Below are 21,821 nucleotides of genomic sequence, written 5' to 3' on the forward strand. Positions count from 1 at the left end.
TACTGTCGTGGCCAGGAAATTCGGTATAAATGAGTTCATAGATTTTTTTACGAGACAATTAATATAATTGTGTATCTAAAACACGGTGTCTAAAATTTCAATGAAAACAGATAACGCTGTTATGTCATCAAAAAAACATTCCTAAATAAGATTGAGATCTCCAAGTAAGCCAAAACGGAAGTATTGGACATTGATTTTAATATGCCGATCAGAAATACGGGCCACAACAAGAAAACAGATAGAAAGCATCAAAATGAGACGTAAGAAAAACAGAAGGAAAAACCAGAGTAGACAGAATATTAGACTTACCATCTTTGAAGAAATTTTGGGAACCATTTTTTTTTTCAAAGATTTGAATAAGATGTTTTTACTTTATACCTATAGGTATTGCAGATGACACCTTTCAATAACGTAAAGGAAAAAAGTAAATTCAGGTACGTATATTTATATTTCTATGTTCCCTTTGCCTCATTCACAAAAATTTAATAATGACTAAACCGTTCCATTATGTAGTTATATGTTATACATTGACTCGTTAATAGTTATAAATAATGTTTCCTAATTGAAACAACGTCTAAGTATTATTATTATTATTTATTCTAAAATACCGTCTCCGAAAACGAATTGAGCATCGGTTCCCTCCAATTTTTTGACAGTCAAACCTCCCGCCTAATCAATAAACCATGGATTTCCGTTTCCGCATGCGCATTTCGTCCATGTTCTTTGGGTCCTAGATTATAATAATAGCCTTGAGTGGCGCTGTCAGCCAAGTGGTCGAACCTAAAACTAGTTGCCAATTTATGAAGTTTACACCCGTGCTTTGCGGCGTTTGTGCAATTCAATTACATTTTCATCGTGTTAATAATTGAATTTAACCGAAAATACTTCCTTACATCGCTTCGCAGACTCCTTAGAGGTAAGCATAAATAAGACAGCTCAATTTTGCATACTGTGATTTATTATTACATACCGGGTTTTCCTGGATTCGACATGGACAATGATCCATTTTCGAGGCCTGCAGAATTTGCGGTTATTCAACACAATGCTGAATATTTGCGGGCTCGTTTTCGCTTTTATCCAGATTCTAACACTACGATTGCTCAAAGCGTATCTTCAAAGCGATTTACAAGTACTGACCATAAGAATATTTTGTTATCTACACTCCATGTGTGCATAATTATGGAATCCCTTTGTCTGCTAAAATTTTTCGCATTGAATAAATAGTGTTGGGAGTGATTAATCACATTGTGTTGAATTTATTTGATGAGAGAGTTTTCACAAACGTGTTACATTCGAATTTTGCAGGATATTTTCTGCTGGTGCACGTTTTTTCAAGTTGTAAATAACTCTTCAGGAATGGTAATGGAGGCCCCCCCATCTCCCCAAAGTGTAGGAAGGGAATTTGTTCGACAGTACTACACTTTGCTGAACAAAGCCCCAGCTCATCTCCATCGGTAAGTCTACACAATTTTCAGTTTTCATGCCATGTGCAACCATTGATGTCCCACAACTCCCAAGGTCTAGTACATGCGCTTCTGCATCCCCAGTGTTTGTAAATGCACAGGCCAACACATGAAAATACATTATTGAGTTATGTAAACCCCCTAAGCGAAACGAAGGAGCTGATGTAACACCGTATTTATTTTTAAGTGTTTTAAAGTAATTGCTACTATTAATGTTGATAATGGTAAGATTCGCAAATGAGTAATAGATTCATAATTTCTGATCACCTGTTTGTTTTACGGAAATAATGTTTATTGAATGTTTACTTTGCACTGCTTGGCAACAGTTTCTTAAGGCTTAAACAATTCGTAATAAACTGAGAACGCATTGTACTAACTATATTTTAATCAGAATGTCCTATCATCTAAATATGTGATTACATGAAGTACATTGAGAGCATACCCTCTCTCTTGTCATATAGATTTCAGATCTGAGAACTTTGCTTTAGTAGTATATAGCAAATTAATCATTGTGATTACTCGATTGCCATTGACTTTGAAATTGCGCCGCACAGGTTGCACTTTTATTGTAACGCAATTTTTTGTTTAGCGTGGTTTTAAAAGGCTATAAATCTGTAGACAATATTTCTAGATATAAATAATGCAAAATATTGGCCATTCATTATAGTTTAATAAGATTATTGGTATTTTTTATAAAAATCGTTTAGTGACAAAAATGAAACGCAGTAGTTATTTAAGTGACTTCTGATTTATGTTTTTGTGGTAAGAAATGTTATCTGTGCCCCTAAATATTGGAGTGTTTATTGTTTTATTCACACGACGTAGTTACCATTTGAACTTTTTTCATTAATATTTTTGCACCACGGGAGCTTGGTACATTCTACCAGTACCAAAATAAATAAATTTGTTAAATTTAAGCAAGCGGTGAAAGTGCTCTCAGAGGTTTGAATCTGGTTTTGCAAATTAGAAGTTGTATAAAATGAGGTGTTCGTTTTTCTGTAAAGTAGGTGATGTGACCATTTGACTTGGTCGCCATCTTGCTCTAATTTTATATGACATGTCGTAAAATAGCGTCACCAATAATGATTTAATAGCATTATTAAAGTAACTGAAATTGGGATTATGTAATAGGAGCACTCGAGATTGTTATCTTTGGATATAAAATATATGGGTTTTTTGATTTTATTACATATTTTTGTTTATCGAATTTTGACATTAAAATATAAAAGGGTACATTTTAATTTTGTGGATTTATTCACTGTTTATTCAAATTGTTGAAATTAATAATAATTGTTAATGAGTTATGTGACCCACAGACGAGATTTGTTTTATAATTATCTCAGCTGCATAAAACTGATTTTGTTCGACTTGCTATTACACACTGTCTTTTTTTATCAAATAGTGGTAAACCGATTATGTAACAGTTAGTTTTGCGTGCTTGAACAAGTTGTTTCTGAACATCTATTTTGTTGAATTGTGATTAGTCATAACAAAGTATTTAATGTAAACACATTGAACTTGCATAAATAATTGGCGTTTATCAGAAAATTAAAACCATTAAGAAGCAAAAATTTACAAACTCATTGTTTTATTATTAGTCATAGTTTATCAAACGTTCCGATTGTTTGGTGTATCATTGAATGAAAGTTTAATGATAAGGTGATGCGAAATGACGTAAAAATTTATCTCTACACAAGGTAGTAGCGGCGCCTTGAAGTTCCGTTTGTGGAAAACTCGATCCTAATTTTTTTAGTCGTTTAAACACTGCCATTAAATCTAAGCACACGAGACTTTTCGACATTCCGAAGATAAGTAGTTTTTAATTTTTACAAACTATTTTCTTGTAAAAACTTGTCCCAAGATTTGTAAAAAAATAAAAATAATGAACACATTTGTGCTCTACAATTCTTCAGTAATATTTTCACGCTACTTTTTTGTTGATTTATTTTTGAACTACGGTTTAGAGGATGATGATGCACTTGTAATTTAAATGAAACGCAACTTTGTTTTCAAAGTGTAGTCTATTTGACGTATATTCAAGTAATAACTGGAAATAATGAACGTCGTTTATTTTCATGCATAATTTTGGTACTTTTTGGCAATGTTTCGTCGTGACGTGATCTCTTGTCTATTTCGTTGTGCGTACTACACCATACTATGGTTAGAATGCAAATATTACTGATATCATTCTTGCGTTGCTCAACATACTTTGAATTTTTCATACTTTCGTAATATTTTAGTGACGTTATTTATTTTGTTTGCTGCATTCATGTAATGAATCCGCTGTCAACGTAGTTTAATGAATATCAGCAGCAGTTACTGTCTATTATTGTCTTTGAGTGGGTCAACTCCGGTAAGTAAGCTATTAAAAGAAGGGTCTTAGTGCAAAATTCGTTTTATGTGCAGTCAACAATTTTCAGTCATTTAGTATTACAAAACTTCATTGATTAGAGTAAAACGCTAGAACTCAATCGGATCATAAGTTATTGTTGTTCGAACTTGGCAATTTATCGGACAGATGAAATTGAATTTTTTTAGATGTTTTTCTGCTGGAAGATTTATCACACTAAGAAAAAATAAAAAATTGCAACGACGGTTCTTATTGACATAATAAAAATAATTTTATGTGAATTTGAAATTGCGATTTCCTTTGTAGTCATCGCTTCGTTATCCAATTACAATTCCACGTGGAGAATTTTTTATGTCGATTTATATGCGAGAGTAAATAAAGGATTTTTCGTCAGCCAGTAAATACCTTGTAGCCTTGAGGAAGATGCTCGTGCATACAGAACTAATGCAGTGCAGTCTTTTCACAGATTGTGTAATGGTTTTCGTAGTGTTGTTAAATAACGTATTGTAATCGTTTACTGGAAAATGACTGTTGAGTTTATGTATAAATATGGGTGTTATCGATATTTCATACGTGACTCAGAATCGAAGAAAAAGAAATAGAAAGTTATTAATATGAAGTTGCCAAACAACAAAGATTGTAAAGATTGCAAATGTGAATCACACGTTAAAATAAAAAATAATAATAATAGATGCAGTGTCTTCTGTGTCATTGACAATTAAAATTTCGTAATTGATTTTTACACCTTTCCCGCCTATTCTTTTACTTAAAAAGAGAAGGTATTAATTCTTTTTTATGACCCCTAGAAAAAATAGGCGTTAAAAGTTTGAATTAATCACATTGAAATGAAATTGAAAAATTCAAACAGATCTTTTTTTTATTATTCAAAGGAAATTTTGGTAGTTGGATGAGGCAACAAACTGAGAATTAACAGTGTAAACACCGTTATTCTGTTAATTATTTTTAAAACGCTTTTGAACTTGTTGAATTATATATATTTTAAGGTTAGGGTTTGTAAATTAATTTAACCATTGGGATTTAAAGGTGCGTTTTTTAAAATAGATGTTGAACATTGTGCTGGAAAGTTTTGTGAATGTACATTATATCAAATGAACGTGTACTATTTGGTACAAAAAGAGGACCTATAATAATGAGAAGTATGGGAAATTACTTATCCATAAAGACACTACCAAACTATATAAAGTCACTGATTGTGTTTACGTGTTAATAGAAAAGTACTTTAAAGCGTATGTAATATTGTTATTCTATTTAGAAAATAACTGTTTATTTTAAAATAAAAGAAAAATGCTGAGGTTAGTCGATCTAATGAAATTTTTAAATTTTACATGAACGTGTAATGTACTCGAATGTTTAAATTTATTATTTTGTTTTATTGCTTTTCCATCATGAATGTATCGATTTGTTTGTTTTTACATCGTTGGAAGAGTAAAAATAACTGGCATTTATAATAATTATTATTGTTGAAAATGTTATGCCATCGAAGGAAAAAAAGAAATTAGAGTTGGCTATTCTATGAGAACTCTGATTATTTACTCTGCTTTAGACACATCGTGCATTGTTTATTTTTACTTCCAGAGCATAATTCTGGTATTAAATTTGATGTTTCTCCGACATTTTCCAGCTTATATGATACGAACATGGAAATCTATTTCCATCTGTTGATTGGTGTTTTTAGACATAGAGACATAAGGGGCAAGTTTTAATTTGGAAACACATTGACCGCATGTTAAGATTTTTTAGAACAGAATTGCCAAATAAAAGCAAAACAGTCAAATTGCAGACAAAATATTTTTTTGACAAACTGCTTTAATAAATTGCATTTTTGTTATCATTTGTCAAGACACAACTGAAAACTAGAAACATTATATTAATACAATTCCAAAGGTTATACATTGTTAAAAGACAACAATAACCGTGAACTTGACCTTGAACTTAATGAAATTTCAGATGTAAATAGAGATAGTCGGACAAGTGAATGCTTTTTTGCACGAGATACATTGTAGCAGTATGTAAGGTTTATAAAATTTTAAAACTATAAGTTATATTACAAGATTTGAACAAGTTTACCATAAAATTGATTTTTTTCTAATTTGGAAAATCGAGAATAATGGTAATATTCAGTTGAAACTAAAGTGACAACAGTTTTACTAGATAATTTTTTCCAATGACTCACTCGACATTTTGATTGTAATAACTAATTATTTTTTACATAGCTTTAAGAAACCGGAATCAAGTTTCTAAGATAATCGATAAAATAAATTGGTTCGTGCTAGAAAGTAGAACTTGGAAAATAAAAATGCTTTTACAATAACGAATGACACATCTCCGAATATCATCAACAAAGTAATTTTAGCCATTGTTAGTAGTCTCTAACTCGGTGTTCGTATCCTTATTAAAATCCGTAATGTAATCGTTTGATTGTCGTAATATTTGACATGTTTTTGGACTGAATAAACGTTTTGAGAAATCGGTACGGATGGAAATGGCATCTTTTGTAAACCTCCCAGATATTTGTTTTTCGAGTTTTAATGTAAATCCTTATCCTCCGTAAACAATGAATAAAACAAAATCAAAATTATATAACAAAATTTTTCAATTTAACTTTGTAACTGTAAGACCGAATGCACTGAAATGTTGCAAACATTTTAAGGTTATTGTAGCGCATTATAAATTATAAGTTTATAATATGTCCAATTTACCGTATCTTTTTTTCACATATTTTTCAAAAACACCATGTATAGAATATTGATGTTGCAAAATTTAAATTTTAGTGGTAATTTTCGGAGTAATTCATTGACGTCTTAGAAACTGAATTATATTTAAAAAAAAACGCAAATGCTATTACAGAAATTTTGGTGAGAATAGATTCCCTTTCTTAATTGTTCAATATATTAATAGAAACTACTAAACACTCAACTTAAATTTCTACCGTGCAAGATGTATTTATTGTAACTGTTCTCACAATAAAACTAAATTATGGATTCAAGTTTTCTAAAGCAGTCAATATGTAAAATGTTTTTAAAATTAATGGTTTAGCATAACATCATTTTATTCTATGTTTTTACATTGAAGGCTACTACAATTCTAATGATGTGTTAAGTATTAAATAGGTTTTTTTCATATACATACATAATTACTATATTTAAAAACCTTGCCTGCACCAAATTCGGAAAAATTCACGAATTCGATTAACAAGTTATAACTCTACAAACTTTACAATTTTTCATAAATCCTCAACTTGTTTCAACTAATTTTCTTTCGTCGTTACTATTACCTCTAGACATTCATTTTCGTCTCTTAATACTGCTCTATGCTAGGGGCTTAACTGAATGTGACTTTTACTTCATGAATGTTTTGATAACTGCATGGATGAATACTTCAAATTTTTAAGTCATGTTAAACGTTTATACTGGCTCTAAGCTAAGAAAGTATTGTAATGAAGGCGATTGGGCGACTGACTACTTTCACATTTTCTCGATGTGTCATGACCCCTGGAGTACAAAAACATCGGTCTCCGGTTGGTGTGTCTGTCTGTATGTCTGTTTGTCCATCCGTCTCTGTCTGTGTGTCTGTTTGTCTAACCAATCTTTGAGTAATCATCCCCACCAACCTCAGAATTGTACATAGTAAATAGGTTTTAAATTGTGTGAAAAAACATATTCCTACACTTGTGGTTAAAAAAAAAATATATGTAACATTTTGCAATTTAATTTTGAATCTGTGAAATCGAATTTTGAAAGCTTTTTATTCTATCGTAAGCGTGGTGAATTTTTATTAAAAATATATCTGTTTGTCCGCCCAAAAATTGATAGGTCATCTCAAAATTTTATCAGATAAAACCTATCGAAAATTGTGATCTATCATTACATTAATATTTTTTTTAAATTGTTTATAGAGGGTGACTAAAAAAATAATAAGTCAATTTATGTTATTGATTAAATCAGGAACGGCTTACTCCATTTTCCTAAAAATTTAGGAATACAATACTGTTATTATTAGTATTGCACTGCAGAGTGTTTAATACTGTTTAAGCCGTTGATTTCCATAAAACTAAAAGTTTTCTGAATATTGCTTAAAAAAAAATAGTGAGAGCGGCGCAATTTTCATTTACATACAGTTTTTTATTATGGCGTTTCATTAATTCAAAGCTTGGAAATTACTGTGTTCAACCTTTGTAGTTCAGATCTTTTCGTATAATATAAAGTTTTTACCGTCTTAATGGAAGTTCGCTGTGAAAAACCCAATATTTTTTTATTATGAATTTAATTTTATAGGTTTCATAATTATTAAATGAACCCTGTTATGTAGGTTCAATTACAATGAACTTAATTAGGGTAGATATTACCTGTCACACTAAATTAAATTTTTTCCATATTTTTATAACAAAGAGCCATTCATCTATATAAATAACAAATATTAAAAAGTACATACCTGAGTAATAATGAGATGAGAAAATAATAACCGGTCCAAACAAGCTGTCAAATAACAACTACATTTACGAAATTGGCGTGGTCACAGTCCCAGAAACTTACAATATATAGAAAAAGAGTTTGATGTTGAATAGCCACTAATAATACCGTTATTGATACTATTTTTCGGGTAACATTAAAATTATCATATTTTATAATTATTAATTTTCAAACGATAAATTGTGTAATATTTATTTCACTGAAATACTTTCACAATGCAAGCCAACCATTATTTCACATTCAGTAAAAAATATGAAATTTTGATGGAAATCTGCAACCGTATTATTTGTTTTTCTGTTTTCGGTATTGATAAATCTGATCTTGTAAGATATTGTGTTAACTAAACCTTAACATCTGAGATTATGTTTGATATTTGTCAGTTGAAGTGGCCATTAAAACTTGTAAATTCTTATACATTTCCATTGCTAGTCAGTGGAAATGCGTATGCTAATTTTTATATTTTCTCGTATACTTTTCAATTCTAATCACTCCATAGTTGTGTTTGCATTATACTGTTCATACAGTTACAGTTAATGAGCAGGCATATTTTAAAATAATTGGATGAAATACATATATACACAGCTTTGTAAAACCTGTTCCTGTTCTACGAGTATTACGCTTTTTTAATTAATTCAACTGCAAATAATGCAATCCAATTAACAGAACAAAAAATAGAAAATTTGGAAATGTCGTTTTTTATATTTAACACAGGACATAAATTTGTTAACATAATTATTAATTAAATTAACTTAGTATTTGGAAAGTAAAAACCAACTTGTAATTTGTAACTGCAACCGTATAATATGCGAAGATTAATTACCATTTTTTTTTTTTTTTTCTTTAATTGCGCCAAAGCATTGTTGATGACTATAGAACTTAAAAATTTCCATAATTCTATCGTATTTAAAATTTCAAAATTGTAGTAAAAGTGACGAAATTCTTTTCACCTTTAAAGGACAAACGAAGGGAAGTATAATATGTGATATGTTACACTGATATTCGCAAATGTGTGCTTTTTTTTACTACGAGTACATATTCTGAATTCCTAATCTGATTTAAAGCCGATATTGTTTTAAATTAATTTTGCACCGCCTCAGACTCTATTGTTTTTTTCTACTAGTCCGGTAGTTATAGGAATAATGCCAATTCGATCATCTTCATGCATAAAATGATGTTACGTTGATCGGTGAATAAAATCGGCGTGGGTTAAACTAAACATTTTATTTCCCGATAACTCAAATTTACACGACTGATTACACAGCGATTATGTACAAAATAATTCCGGCGCAACTTAGCTGGACTCTGTCTTCGCTCAACTCGATTCGTTAACTGAATAATAATCGTTCCCTTACCTACGGGAACGATTATTATGCAATTTCCATCCTTCTTGCCGTTCGCGACTTCCACTTCCAGGCTTTTCCTTTAGCGATCCGCCACTCGATCTCTGTCATCGACGATGAGTCATCATCGACGTACAGACCGGAAAGTTCTCGAGGGCCCATAGGCGTCGTACCGGGGCGGCATATGAGTTTATTTCGTAACCATACTAATCTTCCAAAAAAAATATTACGTCATGTAAGAAAATATTAAACAATTAAATAAATCTCTTAAAGGGGAAAGTTTTCCATAAATAGTTACAGATGTTAATATCTCGATTTCGCATTTATTATCGCTGTTCGCGTAACAGTGGACTGATAAAAAAGTTGTTGGCGAACGTTTATTGAGAAAACAAAAATGTGAAATCAACACGATTCAAATTATTATATGTGTGGAATTTTTACGGCTTGGTGCATTTGTAACAAAGTCGTAAAACGTAGTAATACCTCAGTTATGCAGTATTAAACCCACATCGATGAAAATTTACTTGCATGCTTGAATTTTATCCCTCTTCCAGCTTTTACAACCAAAACTCGTCTTTCGTTCATGGCGGCTTGGACCCACCTAATCGTGAAACCAGCCCCGTTATCGGCCAGAAGCAAATTCACCAGAAGATCCAGCAATTAAATTTCCATGATTGTCATGCCAAGATCACCCAGGTGGATTCCCAAGCCACCCTGGGGAAGGGCGTTGTGGTGCAAGTAACCGGCGAGCTCTCCAACGCAGGACAACCGATGAGACGTTTCACTCAGACTTTCGTTTTGGCCGCTCAAAGTCCCAAGAAGTACTACGTGCATAACGACATCTTTAGATACCAGGACGAAATCATTTCGGACGAGGAATGCGAACCGGAGAATCGATCCGAACCGGAAGATGACGCTTCTCAGGATTGCCATACTTTGGGAGACCATCAGCCAATCACCCCGGCTCCGATTCCTTACTACAACCCCAACACTACTCCGATGCAACCCAACATGCCGCCGGTACCACACCACCAACCACCGCATGTTATGCCTCCTCCAGCCGTTCCGACGGTCAACGGGGCTGTGCATCCGGACGACATCGCCGTGATACCAGGTATTTGATAAATATTTAAAATAATCAACTTTGTTGTGACTTACAAATTACAAATTAACGAAACTTGAATGAGATATTTTTTGTTCTATAATAATTATGAAAATTTAAAGGAACACTATTACAATTATTCAGCATAACTGATGTTTCACACGCTGAAGTTGGCGGCCCCATTTCTTCATTTTTGTTAATTTTGGAAAATGATACACTTTGGGTATAAATAAAGAACGGGTTTATATGCACAAAATTTCTTCGAATATGCACAATATGGTGAATATTCACAGTTGTATGTATAGATTCAATTTACCTGTAATGACCCGGCAAGAAGGAACAGTAAACTACAACAAAAACATGACAAATGTCTATAATTACATTTATTACCAATTACATATTTTTACACCTTACAATTAACAATCAGACGTTTTTCTAAATTTTCCATTGTAAAATTCTGTCTTTCATCTGCCAATAACATTTTGTATAAAGAAAAACTTCTTTCTACATCAACAGATGTAATTGGTGGGTACTTCAACGCACTAACAATATCCGGTCTTAATTTTACATTATTCTCTAATGATTCGCCATTTAAAATTAAACTGATGTTTTCTATGAGCTTGTAACTAGTATTTTTACTAACTACCTCTTTTACTTTTTTATTTATAGAATCGCCGATTTGTCCTGAAATATTCAAAATATTGGTTTGAAAATTTTTAATTAACTGCACCGACTCAAATACGGGCATACACTCAATCTCTAATTTTATAATCGTCGCCGAAACAAATTGATAATAATTGTTTGTAATAAATGCTAATTCGTCTACCAAGGGTGTTTTTTGAAAATTCTAAAATCTAATTATTTTTCGAAATGTGGAATATTTGGCAACTCTTCTTTATATATTTAGCCTCTCAAAAGTGACTTTACAGATATTTTTTAACATTACTTATTAAGGAATTTACAATTGGAAATTGTCTCATCATGTAACATGAATCAAATTAGGTTATAAAAGTTTAAGTTGTTGACCGGCCTTAATCATATATGCCGCTACTTCGGACAACATAACTAAAATTTCTGTCGGAACAACATCAGGAAGAATGAAATTCATGAAAGATTCATTAATAAATCGTAATGCAGTCGGATGTTTGGTTCTTTCTAATTGTCTGCAGGCAGTTAGATAAGATTTACTAGACCCTTTATCACTTAAATATCTTTCAGTAGATAGGCAATATAACGCCCGCAAGCATCAGAAGTTTCGTTCTCTGCAAAATATCTAAATTATTTTTTTACAATTTGTCTAATACTAGAAATAGCCTCATTGAAATTTTATAGGTATAGTAACACAGTTGATCAAATTGTTTGAAGTCTACTAACTATATACAAAACGAAACATCACTAACTTGTCTTTTTCATGCATATTTATTTCAATGTCACTTTTAATTATATCATACTTGCGCATCGTAAACCTCGTAAGCACGAACTTGATTTAGAATTTTTGGTTTCGCTGGAAATTATAACTAGGTTTTGATTATTAGATAGAACTGCCTTTTGTTTTATTGATTTTTAAAATGGGCATTGAAACGTGACCTGACCTGACCTGAATTGAACTGAACTGTACCTATTCATTGTTGGAAAACAATCTATAATTCAAAATACTAAAAGTTTTATTATGGATCTGGTCAGGTTGGCGTTTCGTTCAAAATTACGCAAACATGCAAAGTACGGCCTTTTTAAATGCATTTTGCATAGTAAATGAAATACTATTTAAATTTTATAAAGCAACAATCTTAAGAATCTACAAGAATATAACTTTTTTAAAATGTTGGCAAACTATTACCGTTGATTCATGATTGATTATAGAATGATTCAAATAAAAAAAATGTTTATATAAAAATTGTAAAGTTCCAATACATACTATTTTTCATAAATCACGTCCCAAGTATACAACCATTCAAAAGTTACAAAAGGAGAAGGGTGTCTTATTACTAATATACTTTATGTTTACAAATAAAATGAAACTTCGTACGTGTAGTACAATTTGAAGGAGAAGTAAAGTAACTATGTTTAAACCTATCCACCCCTTCTAAAATTTTTGACTTGATATATGTACATGAAAATAGACACCAATGATCAAAACCTGAAAGATAGGTCGTGATTATTCAACATGTTTATTTCATAGCATTTCCACGCTAGTAGATTTTACATGCTTCATTGGTCTCTATGGTGGTAAAAATATATAATCTGGTGCACCTAATAACATAAAATTTGTTCGTGCTTAAAATAGAAAATTTTCCAACTATCAGATTAGTTCTTGTTTACTTTCATTTTTCTTTTAAAATACATCGTATTATGCATACATTTGATTACATTAGTTTTGCATACTCATTGTCATTATGTAAATAATAATAATGCAGTAGGCGCAGCATTTAATTGTTCCATTTTGTCCCAATATACAACACTATAATGGTACGTTTTTGTTAGGTCCCGTTCCTCATGTCAATGCCGGTCAAGGCCAAGTCATGCCGGCACCAATAACCAACATCCAACCAGCAAACTTGGTCCAACCCCTGAATCCTACCGCTCCGATTGAAGAAACCCAACCCGCTGAAGCTCCAATTGAAGAACATCAAGAAGTTAGCTACAATGATTCGACTGAACAGGAACCAGAGCCCCAGGATATAAACACTGAACCCGGTAGGTTAACAAAATGTTGCGTGTAACTCGTTGTTAATCTACGTATTTTCAGTTGCATCAAATGAACCCAAAACGTATGCTAATTTGCTGAAGTCTGGAAATAACTTACCGTTCAATAGTCCACCGCTGGCAACTTCGGCACCAATACAACAACCAAGATCGGTGTCTCCAGTAAGTTGATTATATTTTACTGTACTGTAAAGGAAAAGACATGACTATGTATAACATGTTTTTTAAATTGTGTTGGATAAAAAAGTCTTATTAATAAAGTTAATTTCTGTGTAGCAGAACATGGGTCCTCGAGGAGATCAAGGAGGGTTAGGCAACCGCAATAACATGAATCGTGGTCCTCGAGTTAACCAACAGAGACTTCAGAAACAGGATTCGGGAAGGGGAGCGCCTGGACGAAATTCGTTCAATGAAGAAGGTAATTTACCATTTGTTTACGACAGAGTTAATTTTTCGAAATTATAAAATAAAACGCAAATGAAAACAATGTTTATTGATTTTTTTGTTGCAGATGATAGGAAGCGGCCTCAAGGCAACAACTTCGGTGATCAAAACCAGCTCTTTTTGGGAAATCTTCCTCACAACGCGACCGAAGATGAGCTTCGTGAGATCTTTTCGGAGTTTGGCGCCATTTTGGACTTGAGGGTGCATAGTAAACCCACCAACAAGACGGCAGTCCCTAGCGGACGCGCTCCTCCGAATTACGGCTTCATAACATACGAGTCTCAGACGGGCGTGCAGAATTGTCTTGCAGCAAAGGTAACTATTTGTACATGAAAAAACGAGAATGATACAGCTGCGGACCTGTCCACTAATGGGAAAGTGTCGCAGTATGAGGTCATTAGGTAAATGGTGTTCACATTTGTGCAAAATTTCGTTTGGGGTAATTGTTTAGTTTTGGTAACGAGCCAAGAGGTATTCCCATGGGCTCCTGAAAAAAACAACTAAGTTGTACACATTTAAGAGCCATAAACATAACAATAATTAAAGGTATCAAAATATTGTAAACGGTCATAGTAGGAAATTTATTTAAATGAAAACTAATCGTGTTTCATTGTAAGAAAAATCATCTAAAAAAATTTTAAACTGCAGTAAAAGAAAACAAAACAAATTAACGTAATTTTTTCAAATGTAAGACCATTTATTCTTCTCGCTGGGTTGATGACTGCGCTGTAATTAGTGAAGTACCTAAATTACCTAACAGTAAACTGACCTTTGTTGAATATTATATCCGAAAATTTTACTGAAACTTATTACTGGTAGGTTCCTTCTCAACCCAAAAATTTTAAATGCAGAAATTTGTTGCCAAAATACTTTATTCGAAATAATAATAATAATAAAAATAATACGTATATTTGCCCAACAGATACATATGTAACCCATTTAAAGGACAAAAGTGAATATAGAAATAAAATGAAACTAATTACTACTTCTAAACTTAATGATAGCAGATAATTTGCTCCTCAGAAAAATTATTTTAATGTTAAAAATATCAATTTCACTTCTTAAATAATAATAAAATAAAGATGGAATAATCCTGGCAGACACGGAGTATTGGGAAGACATTTAAAGTGTTACCACCATTAGTATTATTAATTTTAAAAAAATACATTAAATAATTACATAGTTACGTTTTTACTATAGTTCAGTATGGTCAAAACATATTAATATGTCGCCCTTTCTATACAAGTTATGCTAATTTATACAACATTATTAAGATGTTATATCATCGACCAAAAAGAAACGTTTATTTGTTTTACATTAAATGACAACTAAACTATAACATTAATAATTAGAAGTAGATACATGACATTAACTATTAGCAATTAGGTTATATGATGAATTTACTTTTTTCTGTCAAATTTGTTAGAGTTTAAATAGACGACTTAAAAAAAGGAATGAGTAGATTATAAATTATGAATTTCTAGGTCTTTTAAGAAAAGCCAAGTAAACCCTCATTCGAAAAATTTTCTTGTTTTTCAAAATACCCACAACTTTTGAAAATATTGGTTCCCTTTTTAAAAAAATACTTGATCTATTTTTTATTTACAACTAACATAAAAAATTTGGGGACTGCACATATACTGTTCAACCCTGTCGACTTTTTTTGTCGAAAATGAGATACAATAAAAATCAGTTTTTCGGAACGACCTGTTTTACTGTATCTCGTTTTCGAAAAAAAGTGGACAATGTTTTTGGTACGATTTATAGTGTTTTGTAAACAGAAAACAATAGTGAAAACCGCATTCCGAAATTTCCGCAATTTGAGACATTCTTTTTTAAAAATAAATGATTCACTTGGCGTCTTTGAAAAAACCTACTTCAAAACCGCTACATGATAATGGTAATAAAAAATCCGCAAAAATTAAATGTACAATTTCTAAAATGATCAAAAAATAAATTTGTTAATACATTAATGTTTTGAGAAATCATATATTTCAACTGAGTATGTTAAATGTTAATAAAATTTTCTCATATATGATAATACCTAAAGAGCGCAAAAAAAATCTTTCAAAATATGCGCATATATATGCACAAAATTATTTCAAAATACAATTTTTACTAAATGTATACAGTTTTATGCACATATGCAATTGACCTCCGACAACCCGAAAGAAAGAACAATAAACCACAAACTAAAAAGCATAAATACGCTATAACTACTTTTTTTTGCTATTACAATTAACAGTCAGATTCTTCTGTCAGTAATATTTTGTATGAAGAAAAACGAGTGTCTTGAAAATTCTAAATTTTTTTCGAAATGTTCCGCATAAAAATCAAACAATATTTGATAACTTTTCTTTATATATTTGCATTCTCAAAGGTGACTTTACAAATATTTTTTTAACATTATTTACTAAAGAATTTACAGTTGGAAATTGTTGTTCAATTTTCTCAGTAACTATTTAATCGTGCACCAAACATGTAACATGAATCAAATTAGGATATAAAAGTTTAAGTTGTTGGCCAGGCTTAACCATATATATGCGGCTGCATAGGACAACATAACAAAAATCTCAAGAAGAAAGAAATTCATGAAAGATTCATTAATAAATCTTAATACGGTCAGATGTTTGATTTTTTCTAATTGTCTGCAGACAATTAAATAAGATTTACCAGACTTTTTATTACTTAAATAACCCAACAGTAGATTGGCAATATAACGCCCGCAAACATCAGAAGTTTCGTCCTCTGCAAAATATATAAATTGGTTTTTTACAATTTCTCTAATACTAGAAATAGTCTCATTGTAAATATCTGGTACATATTTTTTTCTCAGTGTACTTTCGTCCAGAGTAACATTTTTACAATATTTTTCTAAAAACGCTTTAAAACGGAAGTTTTGCAACTCTTTAAGGGGAATGTCGGCACTAAGCATTGCATTACATAAGTCTGAATTAAATACTTGCTGTTCACATCAGTGAAAAAGTTCGAGAGAACCTTTTATCAATGAATTTATTAAAGTTGTTTCCACTTTGGACATTTTTCACAAAATTTATTATCTCTAATGTCTAGTTATTATTAATGAATTAGAAATATTTTGTCAAATTATTCTCCTTATGTTTACTTGCCAATATAAGGTACGAAATACTGTATGCTCAGTTGACATGAATCTACTTAAACTTTTATGACTCTTAAGTCTTAACAAAGCACCCTTATAAATCAAAGTGGCTAATGTAAACTACAACAAACAAATTTTCAGATACATTTACTTAAAAAACCTAAATAGATGTCCAGATGTTCTTAAATTTTCGCCAAACGGAAATCATAAATAAATCTTTATTATTATTAAAGAAGCGACCGGGCAGAGGCGTGGCCTGTTGTGCCCGCGCTAGCATCAAGTGATGGGGTGACAGTATTACTCTTTAGTTAGTACAATAAGTATCATATTTGGATTTAAATATTAAGGTAGACTCCGCTAATACAACTTCTTGGGGTAGTGCATTCCAATCATGAAAAACTCTGTTTGACAAAAATGTTTGCCTCACCGTGGTATGAAAGTTTTCCTTAAGTAATTTAAGGGGATGTCCTCTAGTGCGTTTCGAAAGATTAAGAGTAAATAATTGTTTAATTGGAGAATGAGCATTACTTAGAGCTTGATAAGTGATTATTAAATCCCCACGTTTGCGTCTGTCAGAAAGAGGGCAAAGTTTCATTACATTAAGCCTACCACAATACGAAGGTCGGTTTCTACCAAAAGGAATTCTGGTTGCCCTACGCTGTACCAGCTCCAAGCGTGCGATATCTCGTTTTAAAACAGGAACCCAGGCAGTGTTGGCAAATTCCAGTAACGGTCTCACGAATGTTTTAAAAAGTTTTCCAAATATGGATGGACTAGCTTTAGCAAAGACTTTACTTAACAGATAAAGCATCGAGTTAGCTCTCTTGGTGACACGCAAAATATGCTCACTCCAAGAAAAATCTTATTGGCCCCTAATGAACCATTTAGAGTATTTTTTCTTAAAAAGTTTGAAATGAGCTTTTATTATATCTTCAAGTAATTTTTGTACAAGATTATATTTTAATTAAGTAGTGTAAGTTTTCTTTTTCTTTTTTCTGGAATTGCCTGTATGGTGTAAACGTGATTTGGCAATTGATTTGATGCGTACAATGTAACACTAATGGTAACAGTACTTAGAATTTTAGGAAAAATAAATAAGCCATTTTTGAAATAAATCTGCTTGAGGGACATTAAAAAAGAAAAGTATATTACTAAAATACCGCCGACTTATACCATACCATATAATAAACATGAGTCAATTGTTACTTGATATGATGACATAAGCTTTCTCGAGGGTATAAATAAATTTAATAAACCAATTTTATTGTTTTGCTACGATGTCAAAGAAGTCCGCTATGTGGACTGTACTAATAGTCGGTTAATAATTTAGAAAAAAATCTAGAGATAACAAAATAGTAATTTACGCAACTAGTTCGGGATAGCCTGCTTCCCGCATGAACGCTTGTTTGCGGCACGACCGAAGGGAGTGCCGCATTTGCGTGAATGCGGGAAGCAGGCTCACGAACGTGTTGTGTACAATATTTTTTGCGACGAATAAACCTTTAAACTGAAGAGATTAACTGTGAGTTATTTATAAACAACGCCATTGACAGCGCCGTCAACACGTCACAATGTTGACACTACCCGAGTATTTTAAGGTTACCATGGCAACGGGAAGTTAAATGCACGTGTGCGGGAAATTCGACCTCCCGCACTCTGGTGAATGCGCGAAAGCTATCAAAAAAGGTCATGAGTGCAAAAAATGTTTTTCGTTACCATAATGAAATTCTATATAAACTGGAAAGAACATCATTTGGTTAGTAAACTTACATATTAATAATTTCCTTGTACATGATCGAAATGTCTTCAGTTGTTTTTGCAGAACACTTTTTTTTTGCAAGGAAAAGTATTGACAGTTGTTTTTTTTTGCAGCCGATATTTTATCCTAAGGATGACAAGAACGGTACTCAACTGAACGTGGAAGAGAAGAAGACGAAGGACCGTCAGTCGTACGGCAGCGGTCGCCCCAGCAGCAACGACAACCGCTCCCGAGACAACGGACCGAGGCGCAGCGGGCCGGGCCTGGGCGGGCCCAACAGGAACGTCACTGGGGGCAGTGGCGGCGGCTCGACCGGCATGGTGCCCAATCGGACTAACAACTACAACCGAGGCGGAGGACCTCCAAACCGCGGTCCCAACACGTACAACCGCCGCTAGCTTCACCACTCCTTTCACGTATTTCTTCAAACAAACTCATTTCGCGCGAACGAATAGTGTATGGGACGTGTACAGTGTTCGAGTCTGAGGAACGGAATAATTATGACGTTAGTGCCAATAGTGGTTCATTAGCTGCAGTGTATTTACATCAAACCATTTGTTTAGAGTTGTTGCTTGAACATTCGAATCGAATGCCCGCCAATCAACTAATAGTTCTCTTTTTCAAGTACTTATTGGCTGTGTTGTATAATGCGATTGGTCAAAAATTGGTATTGGTTGAATGTCGAGCAACACAAAGCGGTGTCTTTTGGGCATAGTGTAGTGTCTCATGACAAGTTTCATGGTTTGAACTTAAATATATTCAACAGCAGGTCACCACGGGTCATACGTTTTTCAAACTATTATTTTACATTCATAACCTAACAGCTGTATGCATGTTGATGTTAGTAGCTGCTAACTCGTAACTAAATTTTCTACTAGATTTGTTTTGTTTTATTCTTTTTTAATGCCAAATGTACATTACACCCCAAATGTACATAAATAAAAATAAATATAATAGCAAATAGTCTTTTTATGTGAATATTATGATATTAACAATAGTAGAAAATTTAGTGTATTAGCTTCTAAGGTCACCTATTCATATGGTTCTAAACATAATTTAAATTACCTTTAAGATTTTTCAATTGTATTTTCAGTTTTACATAGTACTTTAAGTATTTATCTTTTTTAAGTCTCATTTAGGTACTTCCCCCATATTTTATCAACAGTTGTGTATTCTTAACGCAAAATACACAACGCCGTTTATGTATACAATAGAGAACGTTTATTTTATTGCAGCTATGTTTGTCTTAAACATTTTGACATCGCGTTTTTGATTTTATCCAGTAGTATACATTTTTAACTAGTTTGTTTCTAGTTAGCTCTCCCCAATAACGGCCATTTTCATACTTTGTTACATCCCTAAACAAGATGTTAGTCCACGATAATTTCAAGTTACATGTAAATAAATAGAGGACCGAGGTCCAGTTTTATTTAAAGTAGAATGATGTGAAAGTGTTTTGTTAATTTTTATAAAAATGTCTTGGTGAAAAAGTGGAATGTTATTTACAGGCTTAGTTTCACTTTATTTCCCTCATTTTTTGTTAGCAGTATTTGTTCCTTTTTCCCTGTGATAATTGAATTTCTTCTCCAAAACTCACCGTCGCATTTTACCAAAGTTCTTCCTTCTCAAAACTAAGACTTGTGCAGGTTCCACTAGTCACAATAAAGTTTCAGGTTTTTTCAGTTTGTCGTTCCTGTAATATTGTCAAATTGTTATTAGTAAGATTAAAGGAAATTGTTACAGCAAAGCTTCGTTTCTTTCATGCTAGCTAGATGAGTGTGGTAAATTTAAAAAACGTGTTATTAAAACTGAATTTGGAAGAAATAGTTGAAACAGGGTAGGTAGAATATCATAGCGAATGCAAGTTAGAAAATACGTGTGGTAGAATTTGTGCAATTTTTAAATGGTAATGCAACCTTATGTACATAGATATTATAGGTATGTTGGCCTACAAACTTCCGGTTAATTCAAAATTTTGTTCACAACGCTCTGCAGACCGTGTAGGTTTAATATCTAATAAAAAAAATTTATCGTCCTAACTTTTACAATACTTTTTCAGAATATGTTTATTACAATACACTTATATCAATATATGCATATTCTATAATTGTAACTATAAACATCAATTTCCTAACTACCTACTTGTTTCCATGTTTCCGCCGATGCCTTTGTCTTTTCATTTCTCTGTGCCCATTTTCCGTAAGTCGTCTTCCATCATAGTATATGCTATTCCTTTACTGGTTTATTCTTAATCCAAATTTTCCTAATTCGTTATTCTTATGATATCGGATTGAATATTATCCTTCTATTTTTTTGCAACATGCAGGTTGTTTCTTTGTTATCTTCTACACTTTTATATAACGTGCCTTGTATAGATTTATTCAGTGGACGTTCTACGCCTAAAAACCTCAAAACGCAACCAACAATACAAACGTATTGTCTTGATAACTGTTTGGTTTTGATAATTTGGAAATAAGCTCAGTTGATAGCAAAATCAAATGAATTCCAAACAAGAGCTGGTCTGAATGTCTCCTATGCGGATAATGTTGTCTTTACAAGCGGCACTTTTTCTGCACTTACCACAAACCATGCACAGACCAAAAATGGTACGAAATATGAATTTACAATTGTATTTCTGGTTGCGTTTGGAAATTTTTAGGCGCAGAGTTTCTCTTAAATAATTTTCATTCCTAGCTGATTCGTTTCTTATTAGTCTTCTTAACTTCCCACGCTTCCCAGTTTCATAAATACTCTCCTTAACATTTCATGTGCCTATAATTTTTTTAATACTCTTCAGTTACTCTTTCGTTGTTTCTGTCTTTTTATTTATTAGTTTTTCTACATTCAGCATTTTCTTTTTTGTTTCTTCAAAACTTTAAAGACTTTTAATGGACATCCTGATCTGTCGCTCTTTTATTACTTATTGGAATCCTATCTTAATAAAATTTCTTCGTGTCTTCTCCTCATTTGCCTTTTTTCTTATTTTTTTTAATGCATTTCTCTTCTGCAGAGCGCATGGCATCATTGACACAGAATGGCCTACGAGTCACAA

General features: G+C 32.2%; 2 protein-coding genes across 4 annotated transcripts in view; both read left to right on the forward strand.

Moving 5' to 3' along the window:
- Positions 1-21,821, forward strand: part of LOC135129235 (troponin T) — an 89,283-nt gene that overhangs the window by 4,019 nt on the left and 63,443 nt on the right. The window lies entirely within an intron of this gene.
- Positions 786-20,516, forward strand: LOC135129230 (ras GTPase-activating protein-binding protein 2). Of its 3 annotated transcripts, none has more exons than XM_064056369.1 (8): positions 786-916; positions 1,306-1,454; positions 10,198-10,757; positions 13,227-13,439; positions 13,492-13,610; positions 13,725-13,866; positions 13,960-14,207; positions 18,883-20,516. In XM_064056369.1, exons 2-8 carry the CDS (start codon positions 1,357-1,359, stop codon positions 19,165-19,167), a joined length of 1,665 nt encoding a protein of 554 aa, XP_063912439.1. In that variant the 5' UTR covers positions 786-916; positions 1,306-1,356; the 3' UTR covers positions 19,168-20,516. The 3 variants fall into 3 exon arrangements, with proteins under 3 accessions (XP_063912439.1, XP_063912441.1, XP_063912440.1); XM_064056371.1 differs by having other exon boundaries at positions 13,728-13,866; XM_064056370.1 differs by having other exon boundaries at positions 1,355-1,454.

This window comes from Zophobas morio, unplaced genomic scaffold (genome assembly GCF_036711695.1).
Source record: "Zophobas morio isolate AGI-343-1 ecotype UQ-CSIRO unplaced genomic scaffold, CSIRO_AGI_Zmor_V1 ptg000014l, whole genome shotgun sequence".
NCBI lineage: Eukaryota > Metazoa > Arthropoda > Insecta > Coleoptera > Tenebrionidae > Zophobas > Zophobas morio.

Excerpts from the sequence above, each read along its gene's own strand:
- LOC135129230 (XM_064056369.1), top strand. The coding sequence starts at position 1,357 with ATGGTAATGGAGGCCCCCCCATCTCCCCAAAGTGTAGGAAGGGAATTT. Across the intron at positions 10,758-13,226 it reads CGACATCGCCGTGATACCAG|GTCCCGTTCCTCATGTCAAT; the intron begins GTATTTGATAAA and ends CGTTTTTGTTAG. Across the intron at positions 13,440-13,491 it reads GGATATAAACACTGAACCCG|TTGCATCAAATGAACCCAAA; the intron begins GTAGGTTAACAA and ends ACGTATTTTCAG.